A 13,371-nucleotide genomic window follows, 5' to 3' on the forward strand; every position below is an offset into this window, starting at 1 on the left:
ACTGGGAAAAAGCGTGACTTACTACAGAGAATGTAGATACATCTCTACCCCTGGATGTATAGGGATCGGATGGCACACAAAAGCAGCCCCACAAGACCCCCTGAGGAACATGGTCATAAGTCCACAAAACGCGTGTAGACTGGACAGGCAAACTCCCATGCCGCCTCCAAGATCCTTGCTAGAGTAAAAAGATGGTCCGCTGTTCCACAGCTGGAACAGAATCTGCATGTTCCTCCTCGAGTTGAGGTTCAAGATTGAGAGGATTCTCCTTTCCTCCCAGCCATCAGCCAATGTCCCTGAATCCCACGCAGTACTAAACAGGTGTCAGCTGAGACAGGCTGCCCAAATCCAGGGCCTTCAATACCTCAGAGCAAATCTCGTCCATTACTAGCACCTCGCCACTTCAAATCATTTGACAAGGAAATGGGCGAAGACTCCCCAGAATCCTCCAAATCTGCCTCTTCTTGTGAGGGAACATCAGAGTTCAGAAGATCCTCAAAATGTCCCCTCTGCCTCCTGGCTATATCACCAGTCGAGGTCTTACAGGAGTCTTCTCCCACACAGTCCATCTCAGGGTCTGACCAAAAGTCCTTCCATGCTTCTGCTGCGGCTGCAGTGCTTCTGGATTGCTGAAAACTGCCAACAAAATTTAGGACCCATGGGTCTCCCCTTTATTCAAAATCCACACCAAATTAAAAAAAAATAAATAAATATATATATATATATATATATATATATATATATAGCAAATCTCTCTCTCTCTCTCTCTCTCTCTCTCTCTCTATATATATATATATATTTATTATTATTATTATTATTATATATTATTAAATGGACATTAAATAAACAAAATATTTACACATTGTATATTTTTTATATTTAAAAGTGAATTTACAATTAAAGGCTTTTTTAAACACAATTTTCACAACATTGGAACCCAAAACCATTAAATGTAATTCCACATGCAACTGTGTCTCCTGTGCTTCGCTGTCTGAAGGTCATCTGAAAGGTCATCATATTGTCATGGCAACAAGCTGATTTGCTCAAAGACATTCTAGAATAGAAGTACTGACAAATGAAATGACTGTCAAAGAAAGAACGTTGTGTTATTAAGAAGCACAGGGCACGAGCTACACACACAGCTGACTGATGTTTTAGTAAACTGGGGGGACACTGCAGATATCTGGGTACTCTAGCTGTACATCATGTGACTGGACTGATTTCAAAATCATGTTAAAAGCCACATGTGTGACTCTGAAACATACAACATGACTACTGGTCAGAACTGTGCCACATCTTACTGTTTCTCAGTATCCTGTGCATATTAAAAGAGTTTGAAAATGCATCTCCCTAACCTCTATTTAAACAAGTCTCCATAACTGTCCAGGCTAGTGGATTTAGTAAATGCAGCTTTGCACATCTACAACAAAGTTTATCAGATATGGTGTTCAATAATGTTAATGCAACAAGATGTTAATGTATATTGATACAATGTCAATAATGTTAATGTATGTTAACATGTTAATGTATGACAACATATGAGTTTCTACTATATAAAAAACATCCTCAAGCAAATAACAGTCTTAAAGGCTGGTTTCCGTTCTCAGTATTTACATTCATGCAAAATTTATATAACACAAAATGTATTTTGACTGCCTGCTGAGAATATATTCAGAACTCTTCACAGTGCAAAAGAAAATCTCATATTTCTTAGGGCACTTTTTTTTTTTTTTTTGAGAAAGGCAGGTTCCACATACACAAGAACAACAAATCCAAATCCACTAACATCTCCACTTCACACTGTCTGGCACACCAGCAAGGTCAACAACATCAGTAATTATCTTAATTATGACCTTCTTGGATTAAGGTTCATAATAAATCCTCCCACAAATTCATCAAACTTGTCTGCTGCTTAACCCGAACCTAACATGTAATCACAACACAGCCGAGTGCTTTCAGTGTTCAGATGCCTTCAATTGCTATCATTTACTAGGTACATTAGTGGCTCCTTTAGTGTTCTAACCTTGAGGAGATTGACTGGAGTGTCATGCACTGAAAACATCTGACCTGTGAGCATCATGAGCATCAAATCATGCACTGGCATTACACACCCCTAGTTTCAGAAATTACATTTCAGAAATTTCCAGTCCAAGTTGCATAAATCCTTGTGTAAAATGTGTTTAAAAATACATGACTTTTTAACATAAAATGAAGGACTATCTGAAATCTATTTGTCAGACATCTGTCATTAGCTGGGTTTTTGTGATTTATAGCATGCAAATGTCACAGATGCAGATCAACACAGCAGCTCTGTCCCTTCTAATTGCATCCGGAGGGGCTCTGGATCGCTTTGCATTATTCCGACTTCACTGACTTCATGATTAGCTGGAAATATTTCCTTTGGGTTTCACACGCTCCTCGTGCACACCGCAGCAGTGTTGGTCTTTTTGAAAGAGCTCATTGCATCTTCTCCACAGTTTGTACCATTCACCTCCATCTTCTTCGGTTTCCTGCACATGACAATAAAAACAGGGAAACTTTGTCAGGATTTGCCACAACTGACTTGAGACAATACAGTCATGCTATAAAGATAAGTTATAAGAGAAAACAGTCACTTTGTCAATGTTTTTCGAGCTGAACATTCTCTCCCTCTCACAAATGACTTCTTGGCCGCTGGCTGTAATCTGAGTTATCTTCAGCTGTTAAAGTAATACAGTGTTATTCTGCATGGCCTGTTCATTGCGTCTCTGGTCATTATATTTGTCCAGTGAGCCTGCGCTCCCTACAGCGTGTGTAATGCTGGACTGGACTGAATACAGTGGCAGAGACTTTGTTGTGAACAGGACTGTACAGATGCTCCCTGAAGGTGCATTAGAAGCCATCAGAAGAGAGTCCTGCACAAAGACACATCAAAAGCAGCGCCAGCAGATTACATGACCATCAAGAAAAACGTTACATAAACGCTAGTGTGGAATTCATTGGATAAAATATACTTTCCTTGAGCTATTGCTAATTAAAACATCATCTGTGGGTTAGAACAGCAGGGATCCACTTTAAGTGAGAAATTTGCAGTAAATAGCATGACATACCAAAGTTCATCTCAAACCATTTAAACAGCGCTGGCTCCTTCTTTTATATACTGCAGCTCAAAGGGGATAGTTCACGCAAAAATGAAAACTGGCTGCTCATTTATTCACTCAGACCATCCAAGACATACATGGCTTTTTTTTCCTCAGTAGAACAGTTCTTTTAGACAATTTGTTTCATTGAACTGTTTCAAATAATGATCACCAGTTTGTTTACGTAATGACACAGTGATGTAACGTACACATTATATTATTAAAGCACCCAATAATGATGTGAAACGTGGATGTTTTACATGTCTGAAGCATTTAAAGTGACTAGACTAGTTTTCATCAGCTCATCTTTTTACAAAAACTAGCTCCTTGATACTTGAGTGAGCTCATATTAGATTATAATCCTCCACATCCACTACGTTCTCAAAACTCAGGCAATTTGATAATATCTAGAATATCAAAATTAACTGAGGCGGCAGATCCTTTTCCTATTTGGCGCCTAAACTCTGGAATAACCTACCTAACATTGTTCGGGAGGCAGACACACTCTTGCAGTTTAAATCTAGATTAAAGACCCATCTCTTTAACCTGGCATACACATAACATACTAATATGCTTTTAATATCCAAATCCGTTAAAGGATTTTTAGGCTGCATTAATTAGGTAAACTGGAACCGGGAACACTTCACATAACACCCTATGTACTTGCTTCATCATTAGAGGAATGGCATCTACGCTAATATTAGTCTGTTTCTCTCTTATTCCGAGGTCACCGCAGCCACAAGATCCAGTCTGTATCCAGATCAGAGGGTCACTGCAGTCACCCGGATCCAGTACGTATCCAGACCAGATGGTGGATCAGCACCTAGAAAGGACCTCTACTGCCATGAAAGACAGTGGAGACCAGGACAACTAGAGCCCCAGATACAGATCCCCTGTAAAGACCTTGTCTCAGAGGAGCACCAGGACAAGACCACAGGAAACAGATGATTCTTCTGCACAATCTGACTTTGCTGCAGTCTGGAATTGAACTACTGGTTTCGTCTGGTCAGAGGAGATCTGGCCCTCCAACTGATCCTGGTTTCTCCCAAGGTTTTTTTCTCCATTCTGTCACCGATGGAGTTTCGGTTTCTTGCCGCTGTCGCCCCTGGCTTGCTTAGTTTGGGTCACTTTATTACTGGCAACATTGTTGACTTGCTATTTGATGCTACTGAACTGAGCTGGATGATGACGTCACTGAATCGACTTTTGCATTACTGACAAAATATTTTCCTGTATAATATGATAAAGCTCCTTTGACAAAAAAATTTGTCTGACTACATTTCAGACTGCAAAGCAACAGAATGTGATTATTTCTAAAGGTTGTGATTCTTTTCTAGACCCACTATAAAGAAAGGTGACTTGATTTGACAGAAACCATGAGAAACCATAAAGATGTTAATTCCTCCGCTTCGTTCAAGCTCTCGGTTCACACATGCGCACATCAGCGGTTCATCAGTCTTCAGTCCGAGTCGAACTGTTTCCTCTGTTCAGTGACTGTTGAAGGAACCGGAGCACTGAATCAGTTCATTCATCACAGGATCAGATATACAGCGATATTTCAGCTCATTTTCCTTCGGAGTGACTGTCAGGCGTCTGAAAGTGAGGTCTGATTGTGTAACTTGTAGATCTGTGCTGCTCAAGACACAAACTGATTCAGATGATCCATACTGATTTTTGTGAACAGTTAAACTATTTCACTAAAAAGAACTGGTTCAAAACAATGATTTGTTCACTCTGGAGGCTCTGGATTACAAATAATAATTATGTTGTAATTAATGTTCAATTTCTTGCACAGACCGATTGTTTGTTGATTGTTTTATTAAAGAAAAAAGTCACCTAACCTTTTTGATGACCTGAGAGTGATTAAATGAACTATTCCTTTAAATGAGATATAAATGAAATATATGTGCTTTTCAAATTTCAAAAAACACACCACAGTGATGTTTACAGTCTCTGCACTGGCTACCTATTAAGTTCTGTATCAGTTAAAAATTATCATTACTTACCTATAAGGCCCTAAATGGTTTAGCTCCTGCGTACCTAACTAGCCTTCTACCACGTTACAATCCATCACGCACCCTAAGGTCACAAAACACTGGACTTTTGGTAGTTCCTAGGATAGCAAAAGTCCACTAAAGGAGGTAGAGCTTTCTCACATTTGGCTCCCAAACTCTGGAATAGCCTGTTTAAACCCTCTGTTTAAATCTAGATTAAAAACACATCTCTTTCGCCAAGCATTCGAATAATGCATCTCTTAAATTGTGACTGTAGTTGCATCTGATCAAATGCACATTCTTATTCTTTAGCTTGGGTTAAACTAATTAATTTTACTTTGTTGGAACAGCAGCTATGCTAATGACGTCTCTATTTGTTTCTCTGTTTCTGCTGGATCTTCATCCCGTGGTAACTAGGATTTACACAAGCTCCAGTCTGGATCCAGAACACCTGAAAAGAGATGATGCTGACCCTCAGAGGACCTCAGATGATGCTGACCCTGGATCAACAAACAGAACTAACAAATATTGCTACAAGTGTGACTGCATCATATAATAGCTGCTGTTAATAATGTTCACAGTCTGGTTAATTAAGTCTTTAATCGATTACTGTCATTTGCACATAAACTTAGATTCACCACTTATAAGCTACTACTTAATATAGTAGAAACTTAATTTTCTGTAAAGTTGCTTTACAATAATTTGTATCATAAAAATTATTATACAAATAAACTTGGATTGAATTGAAAGTTATACACTTTGCCTTAAACATTTATGTCAGTTATAACTTAAAATCTTAAGAATAGAAGCTCCTAAACAAAGTTTGTTTCAACTCCCCATGATGAGGAGGCACACAGCATATGCTTGTGTCCCAGTGGGTTAGGGCAGATGGCTCGTGAGATGATTTCACCGCTGGGATTATTGATCAGCTGAAGCACTTTAATTCTTCACTCAGGTTTAGTGTGCGGGGAGCAGAAACGCTGCGATCACAGAGCACCAAAAATCACCTGAATGAAGTCTATCTCCTGCCAGCAACGGAAGAAAGATCAACACCTGCATGAATGACTCAGGAAAAGTCATTTCCTAACAGAATGCTTAAAACATGTCATCCTAAGTCACGTTAAAGATTATCCTTGACCTTTCCTTAAAAAAAAGTTTGGTATTTTTAGGGATAACAAAAGAATCTAACAGTTTGTACAGCTTGATGATCAGACCTGTGTGGCTTCACACTGGTTTAACATTGCTCCTGAATCAGTCACATTACACTGGTCCCCCGAGCACCATTGGACAACCCACAGTTTTGGTAGCACCCAGGTTCCTCAATAATAGATGTCAGCAGTTGACATGTGGCAGGTGGTGACACAGCACTTCACAGAGTTAATTCATTTTTAATATCAAAGCTGTTCGAGTGCAGTGCCCACCCGTGTTTGAAGTCTGCTGGAGGGCTCATGTGTAATTATACTTGAAATCAAGTCAGATTCTACTTAAAACTTTTTTTAATGTATTGATTTTATTTGCAGCATCATTTATGTTCATGTAGGTCAAAGCGTTTCAGTCCTTTTTAATTAAGTCTCAAAGATCTATTGGGTCAAGTCCCCGGCTTAACTTTTCAATTATGTATTTTCTTTTCTGGTGAAAGAAATACATAAACGAAGAGAGTGTGAGGGATCTCAAATGTTTCAAAGTTTGATGTATTGTATTAGTGATTGCATTAAATACGCATATTAGCATTGGATACTACTCAGGGCCGGCCCAAACTATCACACCCATTATCAGTTTATTACTGGCATGTTTTTACCCTTCTATGATTTTTATTTGTAACATTAGCAAACCCACAAGAGCAGTGGTCCATCATTACTGTGCTCTTGTTGTAGCTGCTGGAGGTACAATGTCAGCGCCAAAGAGCCATTAAACGTGTGGTGTGTTGGGAAGCACCATCGAACATAGGAGCCTCCATAGACCACTGAGAACATGGTGGGTACAGTTCATTTTCAAAGGAAATGTCCCGGAACAAAAAACTTCTTCGTGCATGAAAGTCAGGTAGTTAAAAACTGCATTTGTAAGCAATGTGTGAGGTCAGCGACATGAAAAGCAACCCACGGCAACAGTGTTAAAGTAGCCTAATTCCACAGAGAAACCACAGACTTGGCACCACTGAAGGGAGGCGAGAGCACCAGCGTAGGGGACATACACATCAACAGAGCATTTTGGTTTATACCCAAAAATGGGCAATTTCAAGAAGCTAGAAAAAAATATCTGTTGGGTAGTTTGAGAAAAAACTTTGCATACACACTCTGGGGACATCAGAGATCAATTGAAAATATTGCATCATTGCATTCTATGGCACCTTTAAGGTGAAATTCCTTAGCTAGTGACCCAAAATAAAAGTCATATGACAGTCATATTCACAAGTGATGCGTGACCAAATCTCATGACATAATATGGTGCCACATGTGATCAGACCTACAGCAGCCTTTCATTTATGTCTCAGCGTGGCAAAACAACACTTGTACTAACAGCACTGAAGCCACAACCTTCATCCACCCCTGCAGAACTGCACTAACTCTGTGACAGCGTTACATACCTCTTCATGGCCTTGTAGCAGATAATGACTGCTAGCAAAAGAAAGACAGCCAAAGCACTTCCTGTCATCCCAAGCACAATGATCTCCATCCACCAGGGCCTCGACAGAGGAGCAGAAGCCTCCGGAGCTGAAAGAGTGAACACACATCCATTCATCATCATTCATCATGATTAAACACCTTCATAAACATCAGCATTGTGTGAAGTAAAGTAAAGTATTTATTTTGCACAGCATACCTAATGTATATATAATGATTTCTAATTCAGAACTGATAAAAAAAAAATTGATATAAAAAAATATTGATATAAAATTTTTTTTATCACAAAATCTATAAAATACTGATTTGACAAATCAGTGCTACAATGTTTTAACAAAACGCTATAGAGTTGTAATGCAGGTGAACTCTCGTTCACTGCTGTCTCATGATTCAGAAGCACAGGAGTGCCCTTTCACTGTTAGATTCGAACCGTATGAATGCTTTTACTTTAAATTCATGAGTGTGCACCTATTGTCACACACATATACATTTAGGGGATTCTGGCCCTATCCACACGGAGACGTGTTTTGCTCTATACGTTTTGTGTCGGTTTTGTGGTTTCGTGTGGATGCAGATATTTCTTGGCTTCATGTGGACGTAGCTTCTGTCACATGTTAGTCTGTTTCATGTACTGTATGTAATATGAATAGCTTCTCAACATCTTATCTCAATGATTTATCTCCATCTGGCCTTTGGAGAAGAGTCCAGTCAGAGTGGTGTGTAGTGATGGCTTACCCGCAGCGGTCAGTCCTCGCAGCAGAGGTGGAGGAGGTGGTGGAGGAGGAGGAGGTACAGGAGGGTATGTGCTGCAGGGGCACAGCAGCTGGCAGCCCTCTGCTCCTCTGTTTATACCGTGCTGAGAGCAAGACCTCTGGAGCTCTGCCTGGAAGAGAGAGAAAGAGAAGCTACTCATGCCGATCATCTGAAGCGACACACACAGTCTATTACAGGCTCTGTGTTCCTGCAGGGTCGGTGGCTGATTGACACACCAGCCCAGAGCCTTAACCAACCACCACAACAATAGATCATCCACACACTAATATGTCACAAAACAAGCCACGGTGTTCAGTTTCATGATAATGCTGCCTGTCCAGCCAAGGTTTGATCATAAGGTAATCTATATTGCTGTATCGGTAACCTGAGAGTTTGCAAAAAGACAGATATTTTATCCTGTTTTTAAATATCATGTCTGTGTACAAGCGAAGCCTTGAGCCATTAAATTTAACACTCCTCTACACCTCGCTCCTGGACTCTGGGCTTTATTATGATCATCTTTGCGGGCTTTGTGTTTACATCAGTAATGCATGGTGCCGCGATGCTCTTGAGATCAGCAAACACTGCTCACCCCTGCTGGAGTTTATGATTATTAAGTGGCGCCCGTTCTATCTGCTGAGGGAATATACTGCCATACTGCTCGTTTCTGTTTTCATTCTCTGAACAACAGCAACAGGAACGACGCACTTGATGAACTGTACCAGCACATCTGTGAGCAGCAGACAGCCCATCCTGATGCTATTCTCATCATAGCTGGGTATTTCAACCATGCAGACTTAAAGAGTGTGTTTCCAAAAACACACCAACACATTAACTTTCCAACATGAGGTAATAACATCTTAGACTTTGTTTACACCACACAGAGAGGAGCCTACAAAGCCCTACAAAGTCAGAGGCTCTTCAAGACTGGGACATGTTTAAGCAGGCTGCCACATGCAATAACACCACTGACCTCCAGGGGTACTCAGAGACTGTCACTGCTTACATCAACAAGTGTATTGATGATGTAACAGTCACAAAAGCCATCACTGTCTGGGCCAACCAGAAGCCATGGAAGACAGGGGAGGTCTACAGACTTCTGAAAATACAGAACGCTGCCTTCAGGGCTGGAGATGAGGTGGGCCTGAGAACAGCCAGAGCCAACCTGTCCCACGGCATCAGAGATGCTAAGAGACAGCACTCCAGGAGGATAGCCCATTAATTCAGTGACAGCAGAGACACTAGGAAGCTGTGGCAGGGGATACAGACCATTACGGACTACAAGCCCCCACCACGGACCTGTGACAGCAGCATCTCTCTGCTAAATGAGCTGAACACCTTCTTCGCTCACTTTGAGCAACAGAACAGCACCACTGCACAGAAGACTCCACCTCCTCCCGGCGACCAGGTGATGACGCTGACCCCAGACAGCGTGAGGAGATTCTTCAGCAGGATCAATGCCTGCAAAGCTCCGGGTCCTGACAACATCCCTTGGCGTGTACTGAGAGACTGTGCAGCAGAACTCACTGATGTCTTCACAGACATTTTCATCATCTTACTTAGTCTAGTTCCTGGGTGTGCACATCACAGAGGACCTCTCCTGGACTGAAAACACAGCAGCACTGGCCAAGAAATCACAACAGCATCTCTACTTCCTCCACAAACTGAGGAGAGCCAGAGCCCTGGCCCCCATCATGTACTCCTTCTACAGAGGCACCATCGAGAGCATTCTGTCGAGCTGCATCACGGTGTGGTATGGCGCCTGAAACGCGTCCTGTTGAAAGACTCTGCACACGCATAGTGAGAGCAGCTGAGAAGATCATTGGTGTCTCTCTCCCCTCCCTCCAGGACATTTATGGAACCCGTCTCACCCACAAAGCCCTATGCACCTCAGGTGATCCCATCCTCACACAACTTCTTCAGCCTGCTGCCATCAGGGAGGAGACTGCGGAGTCTCCAGGCCAGGACCAGCAGACTGAAGGACAGCTTCATCCACCAGGCTGGCAGGAAGCGGAACTCACTCCCGAACTTGAACCCATCCCCCGTCCCCCGTCCCCCGTCCCTTTACTGCCCCAAGCACCACTGAACTATGACCCCAGAAATAGTCATTAAAGTAGTCAAGAGTGGGTATTTGGATTGTTTCCATAGTCAACCCTATTAGTTGCCATGGCAATTCATTAGCTCCACCCTTTATTTCTTTATAGCCCTGTGTTTCTGTGCTTGGTTGTACCTCATGCATGTTTGTGGTCATTCTATTAAACAATGCTGCACTTCACCTCTAGTCTTATTCTAACTGTATTTACTGAATAAATAAAAAAAATATAAATGAAAGAGGCACATACATTTATAAAAAGGTTAGAAAATTGCATTTATAAATGTAAATATATAGGTAAATAAAAGTTTAGAAGAAATATCACCCTTAAGAAAGAGATTCTGGAAGAGTTTCTGTAGCTTCTTCTAGGTTAGGGATCATTTTGGGGTTTTCTCCTGCTAAGAGTCCGCCTGTCTGGTCTGGTGTTACAGAAAGGCCATGCTAGCAGAGACCAGCACAGAGGATCCGGACTCAGACGGGCAGAAGTGGATCGCCCACCTCCTTCAGCGCTGTAGTGGGAGGCTCTGAGACTCAGGGAGAATACATTACCACTGATCCTCAGCTCTTCCTATGGGCTGTGTGGGTGAACATGCACAGTATGGAAATAAGGCAGAAACACATCTACAGTAAACAGCTGCAGCTTTAAAACCAGCTTTTGAGCTCAATAATACCAATGACTTCAGAAATTCGTTCATGTAGGTATTTGTTTCAAATCCTTATGGAGAACATGAAGAGGTGGTGAGTGGTGCTAGCTATGAATAATCTGCAGAGATTGGCTCTAATGACTTCACACAGCTCCAGTCTCTTTCAGTGTTTCTTCAAAATTGGACATTTTAACTTCAGTCACTCAAGCTGTTCTGTAGGTGTCTGATGTTTGCTTCATTATTTCCTTCGGTGGCTCATCTATAACAGTTTGGTGTGGCTCAGCTACACATCTAAGACTGTACATCTCTTAATCATTTCTCAATACTTCACGTCTGCAAATAGTACATTCTGTCTATTGTGATTTTTTCCTCTATATTTTTATTACTATATAGTCTGTTTGTCTGTCTATCCTCTACATGTTATATTTAATCATATAACATTAAATTATATGTTTTTTTCTGCCCTGGAAGCTTCAAGGCTACTTCAGAACCTGCTTCACTGCTGATAACAGACAGCTAAAAGTGTTGTTTCATATGATAGCTCTAAGAACATAGATAAATATCCACCTCTTTCAGCATTTACTGAAACTGTGCGGGAGTCACCTGTCCAATGAATCAAACTTGAGTCGATTTCTGATTTGTTTTTTTGTTTCCTTTTCTTACAAATCCGTTTTATCCGATTAGTTTAAAAGTGTGATTCACTCGCAATCTGGTGTAGCTAATTCTGATGCTGCACAGTTCCTAATGGGTTAATAACAGTAATAATCCTCTCGTAGTAAAAGGTTACCTGACACAAGAGAAGACAGGACGAGATCAAGCAGTGAGCAAACACAGAAGAGCAGAGGTCCAGCATCCCTGCTTCACTCCTGAGGTCACGCCCGAGGTGATGTGAGGGACCCAGAGCAACACAAGCACAGGAGCACTTCTACTGAAGAGATGCCTCCATCTCAGCTGCAGACGCTTTATTACTCTGATAAAGTCACAGAGTGAAAATAAGTTCTTCTGAACGTGGCGTGACTCCAGCTCAGGACTAGGAACTCCTCATCACTGTCGAATGGCTGGTCCGTGGTCAGTGTCAGACTGTGTAACTCCACAGACGATCCTAAGAGCAGCTCACACAGAAACACATCGTGAGGAGCAGCAGCGTGTCGCTCAGATCCAGTGCGCGTGAAGCAGAGCCACACACTCCTCAGATCTCCGCTGCTGTTCAGAGCACACACACACACACACAAACTGTGATGGAGTCTCCTCCCTCCCTCTCTCGCTCTCTCTCTCTTCTCTAGTGCTCCAGTCAACCATAACATTTGCAAACCAGTAGCTACATGCATTTCTCAAAGCACCACCCAATGGATAACCTATAAAAGCCTGAACTTTCTCACGTTCATTAGTTCATCATCTCTCAGAAGTATTTATGAGCACCAGTGCCATCTGAATGTTTCATCTCTGGCAGGAAGTGCACTGTGGCTACAGTTTGCATGACAATTACTGAAACTACACAAGACTGCACTTATTCTGTTTGTTTTCAACAGTACAAATGAACTGTGACCCTGGGCCACAAAACCATAAGGGTCTATTTTTTTTAATGTATAATTTTGACTCATACAATGTTACAAGAGTTGGCTATTGCTACAAATCTACCAACAAATATTACAAGAGACTGAACTGTCTCTCTCTCTCTCTCTATATTCAGAGTGTAAAACACAAGTGGACTGTAATATGAATCAGTACAGTGCACATTGTTTGACTACTCTTCTGTCTACAGACGAATGAATGATTCTGAACATGGTCTCCATAATAACTGCCTCTCTATACTCACTTCTTCTTCTTCCTCTTCTTCTTCTTTTTCTTCTTCTTCTTCTTCTTCCTCTTCTTCTTCTTCTTCTTCTTCTTCTTCTTCTCAGCTCTGTCTATATGGTGCTCAAATGTAGCTTTGTGAAATGTATATCTGACCTATTTTAGAGAACAGATTGATCTAATTCTTTACATTCCCTTTCATTTGTGATGTTCAACATTCATTATATTAAATTAAATTATTTGAAAAAATTAAGAGAGAGAGAGAGAGAGAGAGAGAGAGATGTATACAAAAGACGCTCGCCAAATTACGACAACTATTTCAGCTATTTTACATTTAATGACTAGACGTTTTGA

The 13,371-nt window shown here is 41.2% G+C and overlaps 1 protein-coding gene across 1 annotated transcript; it reads right to left on the bottom strand.

The window, feature by feature from the left end:
• Positions 1 to 913: 913 nt before the first annotated feature.
• Positions 914 to 13,142, bottom strand: LOC113060376 (proline-rich membrane anchor 1-like). Its single transcript, XM_026229237.1, has 4 exons — positions 12,011 to 13,142; positions 8,470 to 8,617; positions 7,698 to 7,824; positions 914 to 2,510 (listed from the first exon to the last, which is right to left on the bottom strand). Exons 1-4 carry the CDS (start codon positions 12,074 to 12,076, stop codon positions 2,408 to 2,410), a joined length of 444 nt encoding a protein of 147 aa, XP_026085022.1. The 5' UTR covers positions 12,077 to 13,142; the 3' UTR covers positions 914 to 2,407.
• Between the last annotated feature and the right edge of the window lie 229 nt (positions 13,143 to 13,371).

This window comes from Carassius auratus, chromosome 42 (genome assembly GCF_003368295.1).
Source record: "Carassius auratus strain Wakin chromosome 42, ASM336829v1, whole genome shotgun sequence".
Taxonomy (NCBI): domain Eukaryota; kingdom Metazoa; phylum Chordata; class Actinopteri; order Cypriniformes; family Cyprinidae; genus Carassius; species Carassius auratus.

Bases quoted from the DNA above. Each gene is read 5' to 3' on its own strand.
- LOC113060376 (XM_026229237.1), bottom strand. From the start codon at position 12,076: ATGCTGGACCTCTGCTCTTCTGTGTTTGCTCACTGCTTGATCTCGTCC. The intron at 7,825-8,469 runs GTAAGCCATCAC...TCACTCTTTCAG, and splicing joins GCGAGGACTGACCGCTGCGG to CTCCGGAGGCTTCTGCTCCT. The intron at 2,511-7,697 runs GTATGTAACGCT...TGTCATGTGCAG, and splicing joins TGCTACAAGGCCATGAAGAG to GAAACCGAAGAAGATGGAGG.